Here is a 19246-nt window from a genome sequence, read left to right as displayed (position 1 = left end):
CCCCCCCGCCATTTACCTCCATACCTCCAAGCCAGAGGCCTGCTTTGTGAGCAGCCTTCCCAGCCCCTCGCGTCTAGGTTCCCGCCTCACTACGCGGTACTCCGCTGGTTTCAGGGCCCCTCCATCAGTTACCGTTTCTGTGCTGCTACCACGGGTATTCCTGCAGCCTGTTATTTTCAGTGAATGGAAGATGTGGGTACGCGATCTGCTTTGTTCGTGTCATACCTGTATAAAGACTTTACTTATTTAACTGGGAGAATTTATCGTGCTTTAGGACTAGAAAAAATCCTTTTTTTATGCAGAAGCGAATTTGAGCCTGTACAGTTCATTATAAGTTTCGTCTATGAAAACACAGTTAATTTTAAAGATTGGACGGGATTGTTTCGAAATACCACTGCTCACACATTGTGAAAAAGAACATGTAATCTCCACATTGCAAAGAAATGGGACCCTGGGTAGTTTAAATTACTTGCGTCCAGATAAGACTAGATTTTTAGGGATAACACAATATTCGATCAAGTATGCTGGAGTTGAGCATGCAAAAAAGGAATCCTCTGAAAAGGTTATGATACTGTATTTAAATGTCAATTTAATGTGCAGGATTAGTTTTCGTGACAGCCATATTTAGAATGCACTGATTTATATCATTCTGGGAATAGCTTTAGAGTGCTTTGGGTGTCTCTAGTTATGATTTTTCCATATATTTTACTGGTTAGGATTTTTTTTCTTTTTGGTTGTCATCTTAAAGATAAGTGCTTGTGGCATTCTGCCATACATCTTGTACCCTGGGAATCCCCCAGCCTGAAATAGAATTTTTCTGGAGGAAGTGCAATATATTTACATGTCATTACTCAGTTTCGTATGTAATATAGATTAGATACAGGTTTTATCTGACCTTCCTTCTTCCATTATGTTTAGGGAGTATGTTATTTTTTAACAATTCACCTAGTCAGTTGAACTGTGGAAAAAATGGCTATGATCTAAAGAATAATTTCTTTGAATGTAAGGGATTGCAGGTATCAAACTCGGTGAAAATCTCTGAAATGAGGAAAAAGGGTAGTTATTGGTGCAGACTGTTTCATGGATGTGGGTGCAGAAAGCCCATAAATGTGAGAAGAACGTATACATGAGCAAAGAAGGTAATTTCATCATTTGTTGATGAAATTCTAATTGGACATCCATTAAGAGTTCAACAGTGGTAAGGAGCAAGTGTGATATTTTCACTTAAAACCAAAACAAAAACCCAAACCAAAATCCAAAACACCTTAGATACTGTAGTGTAATCTTTGAAAATACTGTTTACTACTATATGGAGCTAGGGATGCAGAATATAAACATTTGACTAGGTAAATATAAAAAAGCATCAAGTTTTCAACTCTACTGAAAGCCTTTACAGAGCAGCACAAATGTATCCGTCATAATGAGAATTTAAGTCCTCTAATGTGCAACAAAAATTTGCACCTGTGTTGTTTTTTAGAATAAATCATAAGGGATGACAAATGTGTATTTTTTTTTCAGTCAGCAGACAGGAACTTTGGTGGCCTTTTTTGGGGTGGGAGGGTGGGGAGGGAAGTTGAATGACCCTGATGCTAACGTGCTCAAGTTAAGGAAAAAAACTTTGCTACTTTTTGGTGGAGGGGTGAAGGGGGGGGAGGAACACAAAAGTGATACCTGTTTTTGAAAATAAAAAATATAAAATATTTTATATCTTGACAAAGGAATCTAGGACACTGGCTGAAATAGCAAAGGCAGAACTTGATGGTACTATTTTGAAGAGCAGACCACTTCGAATTCGATTTGCTACACATGGAGCTGCCCTAACTGTCAAGAATCTTTCACCTGTGGTTTCTAATGAGCTGCTGGAACAAGCATTCTCTCAGTTTGGGCCAGTGGAAAGAGCTGTTGTTGTAGTAGATGATCGTGGCAGAGCTACAGGAAAAGGTTTCGTAGAGTTTGCAGCAAAACCTCCAGCACGGAAAGCTCTAGAAAGATGCAGTGATGGGGCATTCTTGCTAACAACGTAAGTTCACAGGCTTTTGTTTGAATTTGTGCGAGTATATGTTTCTGATGTGAAAGAAAACTGCATTCATGGGTATTCCCTTGTTCTTATTTTATTTTCAAATTATGAAAGCCATGAGGCAAGAAGTTAAGCTGTTTTACATGAATACCCCAAATACTCCTGATTTTTTTTTTTGTGAGGAAACCCATCATCTTCTGCATACTGTTTATAAGACTTGTAATTACCATATGAGAGTCTGATACCAACATTTTGCTTCTCCTTGTCAATATGTAATATTACTTTTCCTTCTCTATATAGTAGGGCTTTTTCTAGTGAGACTTTATTTTTATTGATTGCACTCTTTCTGATCCTGGTAACAATGTGACAAAATAATATACCTCTGTTTCTTAGCATAACAGTGTACTACATTGCTGATACTTCTGTAAACTCAGGGAAGTGTTCCTATGTTTATTTCTCTCTCAGAAGTTTTATTTGTGGCTTGAAAGGCCAGAAGTACTTTTTTTTTTTAAATGAAGACTTAGATTCTGCAGGAGTTTGTGGCAACAATCTCTGGAAAACTTTCTATTTCAAGGGCAAGCAAGCTTGCAAATTACAGCACTTCTCTCTTGCATCTTACATTTCTGTTCTTGCTGAAGGAAGTTGTTAACTGCTGTGCTCGAACACATTCACTAGTGACATTTTCAAATGCTTTCTTAAGGACTGTGTAAAATAATAGATATTCAGGATTTATTTTTATTTTTTTTGATTCTCATTTGGGAAAATAAGGCTGTGGTTCCACAGCATGAAAGCTTGCTGTCATCAAATTGGGGAACTTGCAGGTTTTTTTCTCTTTCTGCCCTGGCTGTGCTGTTGATCTTTTATCCGCTTGAGAACTTTTTGATACTTCCATAAGCCACTTTTGATCGTTGAAACAACAGAAAAGTATTAATCTGTTTTTGTTGGGTTCATTTTTGGCTGTTTAAGCATGTGAAGGTGCTTGCTGATGTGGGTGTTATGAACATCAGGTCCAGCAGAGGGATAAAGCAGGAGAAAATGTTGCAAGGAGGAGATTGGGGAAAGGGTCTGGAACTCCATTTTCTTGTGATAATCTCATAAATTTTGTGTGCCACTGAACTGACCTGGTAGCTACGTAGTAAATTCAATGTGACTATGCCTTTACTGTTATCGGTGCCAGCAATTTGTTCTTGCTCCCTGGGTTTTCTTGGCATTAGTATTTGAATGTAAGCATGGTCAACCAAACAAGGGAACTAATCTAGTTCAGTGTTACATGAATGCTATTCTTGGCATGAGAGATGTGGCAGGGAAAAAAGCTGGGGTATGAGGGAGGGTATTCTGGATAGATTAGCTGGATTGAAATGACCAGCTAACCATGGCCTGAGTGAATAAATAGCACTTGATCTTTGTCTTGCTTAGGTGGCTGACATGTTCCCTAACGCACAGTTGCAAAGATAATTAGCATGAATCTGCTGCCATGATACTTTGATGTTTTGCTTCAGAATCTAAAATTTTATGTTTTTAGCTGAAAACTCTTTGCCTCATCAGAAGACAAATCTTTAAATTCATGGGCTAAATATATCAAAACCAGGCATTTTAAATACTAATTTAGAGATTTAAAATTGTTGTTTTAAATAATAACTTGTTAACACCACAGTTCAGTTGCATTTAAATAACAGAGCTGCCAGCAGTTGCCATGCGGAGAACATCAGGAGAAACAGTTGCTGAGTTAGTTGCGTGCTCTGTGATTCCAGACTTCATCTTTTTCATCTGCACTCGATGCCCAAAGTTTTCTTTTTCAGCTGTCGATGTTGTTAAAATATATTGATTTTTTTTCTGTGAAAAGATCTGTGAAGTGACATAAAGGTGTGGAACACAATAAATAAGCGCTGGCATTTTACAAGTAGTGTCTCTAGCTCTTTTCTTACCACTTTAAGGTGTGTATTATAGGCTATGCTCCCAAGACTGATGCAGAGAGCTTTTTACACAATTCAGGATCCTTATACTGCTATCCTTGGCAGTACTAGCTAATAGTCGTCTCTGATTACTACAGATAATGAGAATTCAAGGAAGGTATTTTCAAAGATGAATTAGGATTCTGATTTGTGAGAGTATGGTTGTTCAAAGAAAGGGTTTTAAATAACTTAAGCAGAAACGTTTTTCTAATTATCACTGGAATATTAATGCCAAATTGTCAAGCTGTTTTCAATTGCAGAGTAACTTTCAAAAGTAACTTTTAATATTCTGTGGAAATATAAATAGGCTGTGTTGTTCTCTTTTGGGTTTGATGCTTTCCCAATATAATCATGGCCCCTGTCTTACCTCACTGACGAAAACAAAAAGGTAGTTCTTTCCTATTTTGTAATTGTTTGTAGATGGTTTTGAGATTTTTTTTTTAAATCTTTAAATACTTCATAGGAAACAGAACTACATGAAGTATGTTGTGGTTTCTAGGCAGAATAGTTGGTTTCGTGTATAGAAACAATTATTTTCAAAGGTAATTCTTCAAATTGGGATTCACTGGAATTCTATGATTTAAGAAGAATTTGCAAGACAGGCATTATAGATAACATATGTTAGCTTTCTGGAGTGTTTCCTCAAAATACTAAAATAACTTTAACTACTTCATTTATGATTTAATTATTAAATTGAAACTGTCTTCCAGAACACCTCGACCTGTTGTTGTAGAACCAATGGAGCAATTTGATGATGAAGATGGGCTCCCAGAGAAGCTAATGCAAAAAACACAACAGTATCACAAGTAAGTCATGTTCAGCTTTATTTTATAAAACATGATTTATGTCCTTAGTTAGCTTGGTAAATATATGCTAATTTTTTTTTTTTTGAGTTTGTATAACCTGAAGTAGTGTTTTGTATGTTGTGCTGTTTTGTGTCAAAGGATTGAGTAGGACCTTGCCAAGATTTCTTAATCATAGTAAAATTCAGACTTGACTTGTTGGTTTAACATTCTGTGCATTTACTAAAGTAGGTAGATTTCCTGGCCTGCACTGAAATCAGTTAAAACTTGTTGCCAGCCAAGCTATAGTCTTTTTATGGATTTAGGGGTGTGGTCTAATCCTGCAGAGATTTGTATACCCACAGATTTTTTGTTCTCTGAATAGACCCTTAATTGATTGTAAAGTCAGTGGAGTGTAAATCTTTGCAGCTTCCATGGTTCAGATAAAACTTTGCACATAACGTGAGAAAGTGGGTCTTGATCATGAGGTGGAAGAGAAGTCACCTAATCTGATAATATTAATTATTAATATTGAAATTCGATTGCCATTTAGAAATCACACTGTTTGAAGCTACAATGCTCATTCTGGTAAGGCTGTAGAATACCTCTTTTTAAAAATGTGTCACTGTTATTTACAATATTAGTGTCAGAACGTGAAATACAATGTTGGCACCTTTTAATGTTTAGAGATCGTGGCTAATATTCTGAGCTGTCTAAGCTTTGATATTTATTTAAATAAGTGGTTTTATGAATTGACTGCTTGCTTTAGAAGGCTGAACACAGTTAATCTAGTGTTGCGGCTTAGTATTTTGTACCAATGTAAACATGAATTTTTATCTTAAAATTATATGAATTGAACAGATCCTTATTTGCACAATTTTTTCTGATCACTCTTAACAGCTGAATTAAGCTTTGACTGGTTTAGAATGTAGTCATCTGACAGGTTGATTTAAAGTCTGATCTACCTTTGAAGTGATTATTTATAAATTCTTTGGCAGTTACAGCTGTTGATCTAAATGTCTTTTTCTGTACATTTTAACTGCAAAATTTTTATTAGGGAAAGAGAACAGCCACCACGCTTTGCTCAACCTGGAACATTTGAGTTTGAGTATGCTTCACGGTGGAAGGCTCTTGATGAGATGGAAAAGCAACAGCGTGAACAGGTTGACAGGAACATTAGAGAAGCCAAAGAGAAACTAGAGGCAGAAATGGAAGCAGCTAGACATGAGCATCAGCTAATGCTGATGAGGCAAGGTAAAATCAGATAATCTACTAGTATTAAATTTGTTTTGTCACAGATTTTCTTTGTGTAGCATATTGAGCTGTATGCTAAACATAGAGAATTTGCAGATGCTATTTAATTAAATGCATTGAACTGAGAAAAAGGAAGTAATATTACTCCTTACACATATTACTTGATGATTTGCAGAGATGAATTAAGAAACTGAGAAAGCAGTCATTGTCTAGGTCTGTTTTCTTCACTTCTTAAATTTGTCTAGTGTAAGCAGGTTATGTAAAGAAATTGAATGGTAGCTTCACAGTCATCAGTAAAATTATTTTCCATTTTTGGTGTTGCTTATGGTACTAGATAGGACTAAGTACTGTTTGTGGGCCATGTGCAGGAAAAAATAAAAAATGATAGATAGCTTGTACTTCTTTTGGCTGTTCTGTGCACCTCTGGTATGATTTTAAATGTTCCGGTAGCTAATGTTACTTTTTTTACCCTTTGAAGCCCAGCTGAGAAGTCTGATGTGTGCATAGTATTGTATGTATGTAACAACTCAAAATAACTCACAGTTGCCATGAATTTCAGTCATTCTTGAAATTTTAAGATCATGTATCCCTCTTTTGTAATTGTTTGGACATCTTGTCTTTTGCTAGTGTTGGGGGGATGGGGAAGTCCTCTAGCAATTGCTTTCAAGCTCTATCTTTAAGAATAGAGCTGGAGTGTTTCATGAGCAGAGAGGACAGTAGCAGGGCAAGTATCTGGTACTTTCTGCTTGTTAGTCTTCTCCCCAAAACATGGTTTTCCCACAATGCTGTGGGCATGCAATCACTGCTTTCTAGTTCAGAACTATTGAACTATTACTTGATTTTAGTTCCCTCTGTATGACTGCTAAATTGCAAGACTTGAGCGGATAAAGTTTAAATATATTGCAGATCTGACGGAAAGGATCTCAAGGTTTGTTGCATGAATGAAACACCAAAGGTTGTTTTGTTTTTTTTTTTAAATCTTAATTAAAGGGAGATAATGGCTAGCTAAAACAATTCTTATCCCTAAGAGTGTTAGATCATAAGACAGTGCAATAACTAGCTTGATTGGCTAAATAAGAGTTCCTTGTCATTTTAAAGGGATTTGAACTTCTTGAGATTCCAAGTAGTAGATGCATTTCAAAACTTAAACCTAGGTAACTCATACAAGCTGTCTGCTGCAATTATTTGGCTTTATTTAATGCTCACTCTTAAGAAAGGACATTTTTGTTGGTAGTACAACTTCCCTGTGTGAGACTGGTTTATCTTAATTTTTTCTGCTGACTTGAATGACATGTTGAAAATATTTATATTAGCTGGATTAGACTATTCACTAGGCTGGTGGAATTAAAACACCTAAATGCTTGGGTATCGTAGTCCTTTAAAATTTGTTTTAAAACATTTTCATAACTGGAAAAGAGATTAAAAGGAGCATATTTCATTTTTTACATAGTATTCTTAAATTTACTGCAACTGAAAGTTGTCATTAGGAAAAAGTTTATTTAGCCTGTTTTTTCTAAATAGGCATGCTTGCTTTTAGTGTGAAACCATACTGTTTATATAAGGTCTTGTACTGAAATACAGAGCATAATAAAATAAAAAACTGTTTTGAAATGCCAGATAGTTATTGCAGCACCTGAAATGACAACTGTCAAGTTGGTTCTTGGTTTATTTTCCAAGCAAAAAATGTTAAACCATTTGGTTTGCATGTAAGCATAGGTATATCTTACACGTGAGGAATGTGAATGTTAATGTGATTAACAACAATGCCTATAATACACAGTACAACCCCTCTTTTTCAATTAGACGCACATTTTAAATTTTGTGTATATGTGTGACTGATATTGGTAAAGATGGTTCAGTGCTGAAAATACAGGTTGGCTAAATTTACCATTCACTTAACTAATTGTTAATATTTGACAGTCCTAATGATCCAGTTCTAGAACTTCTACTCTTTACTTTTTTTAGAATTTATCCATCTGTTGCCTGTACTTGAAGGCAAGGCTAGGGATTACTTTTTCTTTAAATTAGCATCCCTTAATAGTGTTTGAAACTGCGACAAGGTGACAGTGGCCTGTTTATTAAGATAACAAAGGTCTTGATGGTACCATGCGGGAGAATGGTTTAGGTATGTTTTATGGATATTAGAGTTTCTTTTAAGGACATTGTGAAGGAAAAATATTCCTTTTTTTTTTTGAGTGTCTATTAAGCTCTGCTTTTATATGGAAAAGGAAGAGAATTATTCCTTCCATTAAAGAGCTACTAGAATATGAATGCTTTTGGTGCTAATATTCCAGTGAGGAAACATGCTTTTTGTTAGAGTGAGAGGAGGGTTTTTTCCTTCCCTGTCTGGTTAACAGAGTACTTCTCTTTGGTACCAAATAACTTGGAATTTTGTTCAGCTAATTAGATTTCTGCTTATTCACCTGCAGATGTTTAATTTGTCAAGCTCTAGGGGTTAGTAAACATTCCTTCTGTTTTAATTTTGTCAACTCTGCAGCTTCAGTGTGTATGAAAATAAGGTGTTTTTTTCTCTTGTATTTCTTTTCAGACATTAGCTGCTTGTAAATCTTGCTGGTCTGAATAGTGTCTCTGGGTATAAGTTCAGACCATGCCAAGAATATTAATTATGTTAATGAGAGTGCATCACAGGGTTTTTAAGAAAGATGCAGTGAAACTTTTGACGCATCAGAACCTAGAATTAATATTTTTGTACACCTGATGCACAAAACACAGATTTAAAGGTGTATTGAAGTAGTTTTTCTGAAATATGAAATGCAATATATTAATTTTCAGGAGCTAAAAAGAAGATGGGAAGGCTGAGCTAACTAGAGTCCATATACTCCTGCAGGTGAAGGTTTTATAGAATTTGCTTTATGAGAGCTAGTATGACTTGAACTAAAACATGTTGGCTTAAGTACTCAGGTTTTTGTGGTGTGGTATTAATACTGAAGGTAGACTTCATTCTTTTGATATCTGTAATTTTTCACTTGTAAGTGTCATGTTTTGACAGATTGAGTCAGAAGTAATTTGTAAAGCAGAATATGGGTTTCCATGTGTAAGTAAATTGCCGCGATGTTTCTGATCTGTGTATTTGGTGGTATGTTTCAGATTTTTGTAAATATTCTCTCATAATGGTGGTTAAATAGTTTATGAAAATCCTGGAAAACGTGACTGAATTTAACTGAAAGCTTCATTCTTTATCAGTTACATGGAAGCTGGGCATTTGTTTTCCATATTTAGAACCTGAAAAATCAGCAGCTAAAACAACTTCAAAATCTTTTCAGACTTGGTATTCCTGCTTGTAGGATTAACTTCTGAGGTGAGAGTGTACTTTCACCTTCTGCCCTCTGCTTTTCAAAAGGTTGAGAATAAAATGAAGACCTTGCCCTTTTTTAAGCACAAGGAAGTGCAGAAGCTAATAATAATGCTTGGGGGTTTTTTTTTTTTCACAGCTGCTTTAGTGCAGCTTTTTTCTATTCAGAGAAAGGGCCTGTGTCCAACATGTGTCAGTCCGGAATTACTATCACTGCAGATCTTTTAATATGAATGGCTCTGTGTACAGCCTGAACTTGTAGATATATATTTTCATCTGGCTAATAAGGCTTTGTGCCAAGATTCTGCCATTGTCAAATGGTACTGGATCATAAATGGGTATGTTGAACTTTAAAATACTAACAATTTCAGGAAAGGCAATAATCAGAACTGTGCTGTGGAAAACGATTAAGAGGACATTGGGAAAAGTAAGACTCTACACCTTAAGAATAAAGGGGAGTAAATGATAAATTTGTAGCAATTAGTGGTAGAGAGAAAGTAGGAAATGCTGTGCCAGTGTATTAACAGAAGAAAAAGGGAATGCTACATAAATTTGGAAGAACAAAGAACTGAAAAGGAAATCTTTTTCCACAGTGGACAATACTGAGCATAGAATGGCTCAGTTCTTGATCTTGGTAATACCCTGAAACAACCTAAAGGTTAATTAAAAAAAAAAAAAAAGTGCACTTGTACTCTGAAATAATCTAAAAGCTCTTTAAAAAAAAAAGTATGCTTGTGGTGCTCCCTGAGTATCAGGATAACAGTGGCCAGGTCTTCTATGGTAAGCACAGCTGGAAAGAAGCAGCCCTCAGACTTTGTGATTTGAATGAATCTTCAATGTAATCATATTCTCTTGAAGTGTGGAATGTGTTAATTTCGCAGAAGAGATTGGAAAAGCAAGCCTGCAAAATGTGCTTGAGAAAGGAGTTCTAATGTCAGTAAGGATGCTGTGAGAATAAGAAAATGATAATCTGCTTTGTTAGAAAAGAAAACAAATACATAATATTTTGCTGAAATGTACTGGTCATTGTAGTTGGCTTTGGACATTAAAAGGTTAAGTTGTAATACATGCTGATGCAAGTTTGAGGAAAGTGATTTGCATAGCTAAAAAGATGCTTTAATTAGTATAGTGCAGAAATGCATAGAGAAATGTGTGGAGTAGTTGAACTAAAGCCTAAAAGGCATATAATAGGTGGTATAGTGGAATGTTCCTCATGGTGTCTATAATGTCATGTGGCCAATATCCTGCAAAGATAGAAAAGGCAAACAACTGCTTTCTAACAAAAGATAGAATTAATATTCATTGAAGAAAACATAAATTTCCAGGCAGCAATCAATAATGTGACTAGTCAGAAACCAGTACAGCAAAAGTAATTACTAATAGTTGCGCCCTGCATTTTAAGAGCATTTTAAATGCTTTTTAAGAGGATCCATCTGTTCCTTTCTGGTAGTGTTAAAAGATAAGTCATTTGTAAATTGCTATAAGCTAGGTCATAATAAATCTCTGTGGCGGCTCAGATTACACACTTTTTTCTGATGTATGCCATGCAGTGGTCTGCAATGAGTAGTGCATAGTATAAGCCCATATATATTGTACCAGTTTTCTTGCTAGTGTGACTTTAGCAGTAGAAAATTGATACCTTGCCCTAGATGTAAAACCAGGATACGATTTAAGAGCTTTAGAGTTTTTTCTCCTTTTCTTTGTTTGAGGAATTTAGATTTCTGTTTCCATAACCTGCTTCAGAGGCTTTGCCAGTCCTGTACCTTTCCATGTTTCTGTGAGACATGGATCAAATGTGTTTTTTTCATATATTAGACCTAGCTTTATGGGAAGAAACTAGTTCAATGCGTTGAGAAATTTCTTTAAAAATTGAATGTTAGAACTGTAATCTGACAGTAATAGCATTTTTTTTCTGTTGCCACATTGTTGATTGGTGACTTTTATCTTTATTACATTTTTAATCCTGTTAGATCTCATGCGCCGTCAAGAAGAATTGAGGCGTTTGGAAGAACTTAGAAATCAAGAACTTCAAAAACGCAAGCAGATACAATTGAGGTATTTTGTCTTCTACTGTGCAAAGGTGTGGCATGCAGCTGCTGTAGGCCTGCATGAATTTAGATACTCTAGCTTGTAGAGCTTGCTTTTGATACCAAATAAAAACGTTTCTGCTGCTAAAAAGTTGATTTTCAAAAGCATAATGTGTGATGTTTCTGTTAATGTTCTTGAACAGAAAAGCGATGGCTTATGCTTATATAAGAGAATGGTTTCAGGTATTTCTTGAATTTTTTCATTTATTTCAGCTCTACTAGTTCTGTTGTAAAGTTCTGAGCTTTCTAAATAGCGTAGAAGTGTCATAACAGTTTTTTTGTTTGTTTCATATAATTTATTTTAACCTTGTGACAGAAGCACAGCTGTAATAGATATGAACATGCTTCTGAGATTTATGGGCAGGTGATCTGCATGTGGAATAGTAGCATTGCAAATGTATAGTCTGACATGAGATTTTGGGGGATATTTTCACTTGACATTCTGGTATGTTGCAAACAGTTTTTAGTTCAAGATCTGATTCATACAAATACTTGTTTCCATGCATCTGCTAAAACAAGAAAATAAGAGATAGTATCATGTTGATGGAGTTTATACTTTTATGTTAAATATCACAAGAAATATAGATGAGAAACAAGAACAAAACACAAACATTTTGCAGAGTTAAAAAAATGAGTCTTTTGGCAGTATTGAAATGTTTTAATACATAGTAACTTGTTAAGAAGTGGAGTATTTTAACCTGCTTACCAATATGTAGCCAGAAGAACAGTTATAGAATGGACTGGTATTGTAATTACCTGTATTCCAGTTTAAAAAAACAAAACACAAATTTCAATAATATTCAAACCCATCAGGTGGAGTAGATTAGTGCCTTACACCATATATAAAAATAAATAAATAATGACCAGTTTTTTTATATATTTGATCCTATCTCCTGAGACTGAGTACAAGCCTGAACAGGTCAAGAGTCTAAGTTGACATAGTTTTTAAAAAATATTCTAGACACGAAGAAGAACATCGGCGTCGTGAAGAAGAGATGCTACGCCAGAGGGAACAGGAGGAATTACGACGACAGCAGGAGGGAGGATTTAAGCCAAATTTCATGGACAATGTAAGTAAAATTCTGTGAAGAAAGTCCAAATTGTAAAAGAATTCTTTTTTATTATAATATTTTTACATACTAGCTATTAAGCTGCTGTCGCCTTGTTTCCTGGTTTTCCTTCAGTATTCCATCATTCTCATGAATGGAGTGGTAGAAATTTAATAGTGTAGTTATTCTCTTGTATGATGGCATTACTCTTATTTTTCCTACAAGCTGGTGGTGTAACACTTCAGTGAAGTGAAGGTGTTCAGATAATAATTTGCCTTTTTTATTTGGGAAATGAATTTTTCCAATAAAATAAGAGAATTTTTTGGAGTGGGAGGCCAAGGGAATAAATTATGTTTCCCTGAGGAGGTGCCCTAGTTTGACTGAAGGTTTAAATTTTAAACCAGTTTAGGCTGTTAAGCTTATTTGAATTTCTTGTTTTGATTTATGCTTAACTTACTAGGAAATAATACACTTCAGAAACAAAATGGGCAGTGTTAACTTCATATGGAGCCTAAAATCACTCTCCCCTTTGACCCTACTGTAAAAGTAGATGAGGAAAACCTCAAAATCTTTACTAAAGGCGACCGAAAGATTATAAAGGTGGAAAAGAAAATTGTCCTCTGCAATAATTTCTACATTATTTATATTAGTAATTTAGGTGTGCTCTGCCTCTGAAGACTCATCCTGCAGGACTAGCAAAACATTGGTATCAGAGGAGTCAGCTTCTAAATTTTCATGATGATCTGTTTTGGTCGAGGGTATGATTTTTTTTTTTGTACCAACCAAAGCAGTTAAATGAACGCAACCTGTATTGTGAATGCTTTAGTTTCATGTGAGAAGGATACCTTTTACTGTTACAGCTATTCTTAGTGAGGAAGCAATGAATAAGTGATCCACACAGTGCTCTCTTACATTATTATAACAACTGTAATCTGCAGGAGGGAATTTTGCTCCCCTTCACAGGTACCGCTTGATACATAAATCAAAAATAAACTGCTGGTTTCTCAGCTGCTTTCTGATTTTGTTTTGTGAAAGAAATACCGATCTTAAATTCTATACCATAACGTTTTCTGTAGGGCCGAGAAGAATATATTATGTATATTCTGAGACATGCTAGGGGAAGTTAGAAAAGAAAAGATTTCCTGTTCTCAGCAGGACATTTTTTCCCTATCCTCTGCCCCTTAGTGTTTTTAATAAAGATGGGGAGGAAGCAAAATTGTTCCTTTGATGTTACTAACAGCTATCAGTTGATTTTGCTGATTGTGTTTTGAGAAACTTTGCAGCAGAAAACAGTCAATCATTTATTTCCATATGTGCTCACACTGTAAAAGAAAACTGCTTTCAGTATGTCTTTTCTTTGGGGTGATGAAGATGAAGAATTCAAAACTCATAATGTCCTTCAGTGTGTTCCCACATATCATTAAACATACTTTGTGAAATAGCATATAACAATTGTCTGATGTAATTTAGAAATAGCACTTATTGATTGTGACTTCTGTAGTGCCAAATATGAAATTTCATTTTACCATGATACCTTCACATAGCATCTCTTGGGGTAGCCTGATTTTCTGACCCTATAAGCTACGTGTCAAAATCCTCCTGTGGCTGATATGTGAGACCCATGCTACTTGCTGCAGAGAGCTGCAGGAAGGGGAAGCTGGGGAGCCAACCCACAGGCTTGAGATGGCAGTAGCTCTCTGTTTCCATTGCTGTTAGGAGATTGTGACCTATATCCTACAGCTTGGGGTGCTGGGGAACACTAGGTAATGCTGGCCACAGCAACCTCTACTGATTTTCTTCTTGGAGCTGTCTTGAGATGTTATTAGTTAGCCTCTGTGCTTGAATTGCTTGCCACAGTTTGGCCATCCTCGTGCTTATCTGCATCTTTAAATTCCTAACTCTGTGTGAATAGGAATTGTTCAAGTTAGTGTGCTGGACATGGCAAAAATGTAGTGTAAGAAGGGAAGAGGAGTGGTTCAAATGGAAAGCACTTCAATCACTATATGTGATTTTTGTGACTTTTATACAATGAAATTTTTTGGGGGGGAAAGGTAAAAGTGGAAGAGTGTAGCTTTCCCACTGAGCTGCATTGCTGGAATTTTGTGTTCATCTGGAACTAATTAATACACTGCAAGAATGTATAGATGTAGCTGTGCAGTGACAACCCTACCAAAAGTCTTATAAGTTATATAAAGGAATATATAGTACAGGTGTTATTTTCTTAATGTCATGTGAAGTTGAAGTGGCATATACAATAATTAAAAAAAAAAAAATTGTTTCCTGTAGTATTCAGACTAGTCTTTAGTGTTCTGGTCATGTGTTGACTTAAGTTTTACTTCTGTGTCCTTTGAACTTTAAAAGAGGAAGAATTGAAACAAAATTGGAAGCGATGTATTTATTTACTTTCTTTAGCAACTGTTTCTAATAAGGGCAGCTCTGTAACCCTAAGCATGGCCTATCATTTTATAGGTGTTCATTATAACATGTCTTTAGATAATGGTACTTAAGTTGTATAGTGTGAACGGGAATTGAAAAAGCCTTTGCATTTTGCAGCAGAGAAGAATTGTAGACCATTTCAGGAGATTGCAAAATGATACATCAAATCTTTTCTCAATTTAGTAGAATTTCTTATACAACTAATTTTTTTTAGTTATTCTTACTAATACTTGTTTACGGTGAACAGACCCCATCTACTTCTAGTCTCAGATTACCATTGTACATACACTGAAAAAAGTTACTCCCTGTTTTAAGAGTTTAAAAGTTGCTTCTTGGTAAAAATTGCAATTTATGATACTGGTGGATAGTTTTTACCATATCAGGTCTTGATAAACTCTTCTGGCATAATCCTTATAACATATTGAAGTCTTCTGCCAACCATGTATTTAGAAAGAAAATAATAATTGTTTCTAATCCTTGTTTTTGTTTCTTAAAAGCTTTGAAAAGTAAGCTTCCTTCACTTATATCCTATCCCTTTTTACTGTTCAGTATAAAAGAAGGACATAATGGTAAGTGCAATGACAACCAGAATTGGAACCTCTCATATAAGGTTGCAGCATTAGGCTTTCCTGTTTAAAATTTCTTTCTGTATCTTTTCCCTGACTTGTTAAACTTTGATTTTTCAGTATGACTACTTTTGAAAAATGTCTTGTAATCAAGTTTAATGCAGTTACCAGTTACTTGGTTTAGTTGCAGATGATAAAAATATTTTCTGTGAGGGGATTTCTCTTCCTGAGGCATTCTTATTCATGGTCATGTTGTACATTAAAGATTTGGTTGCATTGATTGTTAATCTAATGGGCAGCCTAGTGATGCCTAAACAATTTATTAATCTAGTTATGTGATCTCTAGTAGATAAGTTATTGATCAACACTTTCATATTGGTTAGGGGTGTTCACTTGCTTTGTAAAAGTCGGTTAGTTGAAATCTGGTGTTCTAGCTCAATATATATGCATTCTAATTTCACAGTAGCTTAATCAGGAAACTTGCTTTCCTGTAGTATTTGGCTAATTAATTTTTATTTTGCATACGCATTTCTTGCTGAAAGAGGAGCTTGCCGATGGTGATTGGAAGCAATATTTTATTTTTCAGCAGCACAAATATTTAAAAATAAAATATAGTACTTCTAATGCTGGTAATACATTAATTATTCAAACTGTGCAATGGTTACTATCCAATTGTGAATGACTTACATAGATTTACATTGTTAAAGCTCAAAGCCAAATAATTCAAGTTCCAGGAACTACTTCTATTCACGTCACCAGCTTAGAAGAGTGAAAAGAGAGTGATTTGAATTTAGTGTATTAAAATAGTTTTCCTGTGTCTACAAAAGAGAACAAAATATGTAGGAGTTGTAGTTTTATGGTGCACAGGTTTAATTCTGTAGTAACACTGCAAAATAGTGTCAGGTTGGTATTGTACTTAATGAATCAATAGCTGTGATACTGGCCTGCAGCTTACACATCTTCTTACTGATGGTTTAAAGAGGGAGTTGAGATTTTTGGATGTTGTTGTCCTCTCCCCTTTAAGGAAGCTCCTCCTTTTTCAAGTGTAACTTGCATTTGTAAGGAACTGTTTCTTGTGAGTTAATCAGTTTCAACTTCTGAATGCTTACTGTTTTTTCATGTAAGACTTTGTATATTACTTGACTTTTTTTAAATCTCCTAGTCTTTTCAGGAATTATTTCTAGATTTTTTTTTGCACTCCTTTAATTTTTCTTACACAGAAGCTTTCCTGCTCAAGTATCTTGTGTAAGTATCAGCATAAAGTGACACTCGCTGATGCAGTGGAGATTGCCTCAACAGCAGAGATTGTAGTGGACTTAGATCAAAAGCTGTAAGACAAATGAAAGCAAGGGAGTAAAAAAGTACATCCCCAAACAATGACAAAGTTCATAGGTTCAGGAATGCCAGAAACTTGATTGAAAAAAACTCACATATTTAGCTTTTGTTCTAAGAGTTTTGTCCTTCTTTGGAGCAGTTCATAAATGTAGCTTCCCATTTCTTTATTATTTTGAGGCTACTGAGGTCTATCTTATCCCTCACTTGTACATTCACTTGCAGGTTAAGTAGTAGACATTTTTGAAATGAGGCTATCGGTTAGATTTCCTTGGAATTCAGGAATAATTTTCAGGAATAATAATTCAGGAATAGTTTTTTGCACTTCCTGGCTCTTAAGTGAATAGAACTGCATTTTTTTTTTCTGTCTTCTGATTCCATTACACTCAAAAGCCCCAGTTATGCAAGAAGTTTAAATTTTCACTGAATGCAGAATTGTTTCCTGCCTTATTCAAAACTAAACTAAGGCACATTTCCAATAATAAATAAATTAATAAAAAATTCCAAGGATCTTTTAAAATTTGATCTGTTTTCTACTACTACTAAAATTTTATTATTTTATCTTGACAGCCTAGTGTACTTAATGAAGCTGATGGCGGTGACGTTTTGTGAGGTTATATGAATAAAGTCTCTGTTTCTTAAACTGCTATAAAGCTAAGCTGCTTTATAAAAGCTCTTTTGTAGAGCTTGGTTGGGAGAGATGAATTGCCTCCTTATTGCAATCCAGCATACATACTTGTGGAAGAAGTAGTTCATGTTTGACACCTTAAAAGCCTTTTAAGGTAAAACTAGCTTGAAGAAAGGCAGATTATTAAATGTAGAACTAAAAAAAACCCCCAACCTGACAAAACATTCTTGCTTTCTTGGCAGTGGTTTTACTTCAGTGATCAAGTTCCTTCCTATGCATAAAGCAACATAGGCTAGGCCTTTGAGCAAGCAGTGTATAAATATGCAGTTTGTGTTTTTGTGGGTGGTCTTAGTTTTGGCAGTAGCACTAAATTTTTTTTATTTTTGCAGGATTGCAGTGATATGTATCAGTAGACAGATACTTAAATCTTGCATTTCTTCTGTTCCTCAGTGTTTTAGATACTAAATTTGGTGCTTTAGGTAAGAATAATAATTCCTTAACAGGCCTTAAAATATTCACATTGTATTATTTCAGCCTTTAATTACATTGCCAGATAAAAAAACTATTTTAACAGTCATATCTGCTTTTAGTATGAAAAGACATTGCATAAAAATCAATGCAGAACTTCAGCCATCTTTTTGTAGCATATTATGGGTTTGTAGATGTAAACTGAAGCTATTTGTGGAATAATATTTTTTTGTTTGCAAGTATTTATTTCATGACCATTTTAGGATGGCTCGTAATTGACTTTCTAGATTATGTTTTTATGTGTATCAAGGATGCTACTTAAGGTAATTTTTCAGTAATGGAGCAAATAATCATTACAATGTTACGTTTAATTTATAACTTTGTATTTTAGTGTGTGTGAACTGTGAATATCTAGGGTAATGTGCTAAGTTTTCCTTGTGTTAAGTTATGTTATAGATATTTAGGAGACTAAAATCTTTTACTCTGTTGCCATCATCTTCTATGCACAAAGTACTTGAGAACATACTAATATTTACTTCTTGTGAACTTGCAAACAAGTGACTGTTCATAAGTAATTTTTGTCCCTTAATGTGATGTCAAATGTGCATAAATCTCCAGTATGAATTTAGGTGTTGCGGTACTGCTTGTAACCATTCCCAGGTATGTTCTCTTCTAGAGTAATTGACAAGGAATTATTTTGTCTGTGTTCTTTAGTTTATCTGTTTTTGTTTGTAACTTAATTTTCTTTCAGTAAGACTGATTGATCAAGAAACTAAAAGAACACTTTTCAGATGCTTCATATGCAGTGGCAGAATGACATCAGTCTTTGTCAGTCTTCATGAGGCATCAGTTTTAGCAGATGCCATTTTTGTTTAATCATTAATGAAAAGACTGCAAATGCATCTGGTGTGTTTGTTTATAGAATACTCCATTTGCATACTTAGCTTCTATTTCCTGGGGTTTACAGATGAAAATGAAAAAAATTATTAAAGAGCAGATTTAATAAGTCTATATTCAATATTTTTAATATAATTTCTGAAAATTGTTACTGCTCACAAGTTTAAAAAAAAAATCTGCTTACCTAAGTTAAGTTCCTCAAATACTGAGTTCTTCAGTTTTTCATCTTCTGACAAGTAAGAACGAAGCTTTTATAAATAATTTAGTGAAAGCCGTTGTTAATGTTAAGTGTTTGGTAAATGCCCTACATATTTTGAAGAAACTAAAATTAATGTTTGCCTTAATAATTTTCATTTTTTCTTCCTCAGCTACTGGAGTTAAATTTGACTTGGAGTTTGTACACGTATTTACCCAGACTAAGAAGAAACTAACTAAGTTTCAGTTGTCTACTTGGTACCTGTTTTG

General features: G+C 34.8%; 1 protein-coding gene across 5 annotated transcripts in view; it reads left to right on the top strand.

Moving 5' to 3' along the window:
* The window catches only part of PSPC1 (paraspeckle component 1), a 64197-nt gene that overhangs the window by 889 nt on the left and 44062 nt on the right, over nt 1–19246 (top strand). For 4 of the 5 annotated variants that reach the window (XR_774671.1, XM_010572613.1, XM_010572614.1 and 1 more), the window contains exons 2-6: nt 1719–2020; nt 4680–4775; nt 5809–6005; nt 11289–11373; nt 12367–12475. Coding sequence is in view for 4 of the 5 variants with exons in the window: in XM_010572613.1 (XP_010570915.1) it covers nt 1719–2020; nt 4680–4775; nt 5809–6005; nt 11289–11373; nt 12367–12475 (789 nt within the window). In the remaining variant the exon portion in view is untranslated. Of the gene's footprint in view, nt 1–1718; nt 2021–4679; nt 4776–5808; nt 6006–11288; nt 11374–12366; nt 12476–19149; nt 19240–19246 lie in introns of those variants that run through there. The other variant, XM_010572612.1, reaches the window with a different exon arrangement.

The sequence above is a fragment of the Haliaeetus leucocephalus genome, unplaced genomic scaffold, assembly GCF_000737465.1.
Source record: "Haliaeetus leucocephalus isolate CR32 unplaced genomic scaffold, Haliaeetus_leucocephalus-4.0 Scaffold351, whole genome shotgun sequence".
Classification (NCBI taxonomy): Eukaryota; Metazoa; Chordata; class Aves; order Accipitriformes; family Accipitridae; genus Haliaeetus; species Haliaeetus leucocephalus.
The sequence above is the reverse complement of the archived record's forward strand: the minus strand, read 5'-3'. Positions and strand labels throughout refer to the sequence as shown.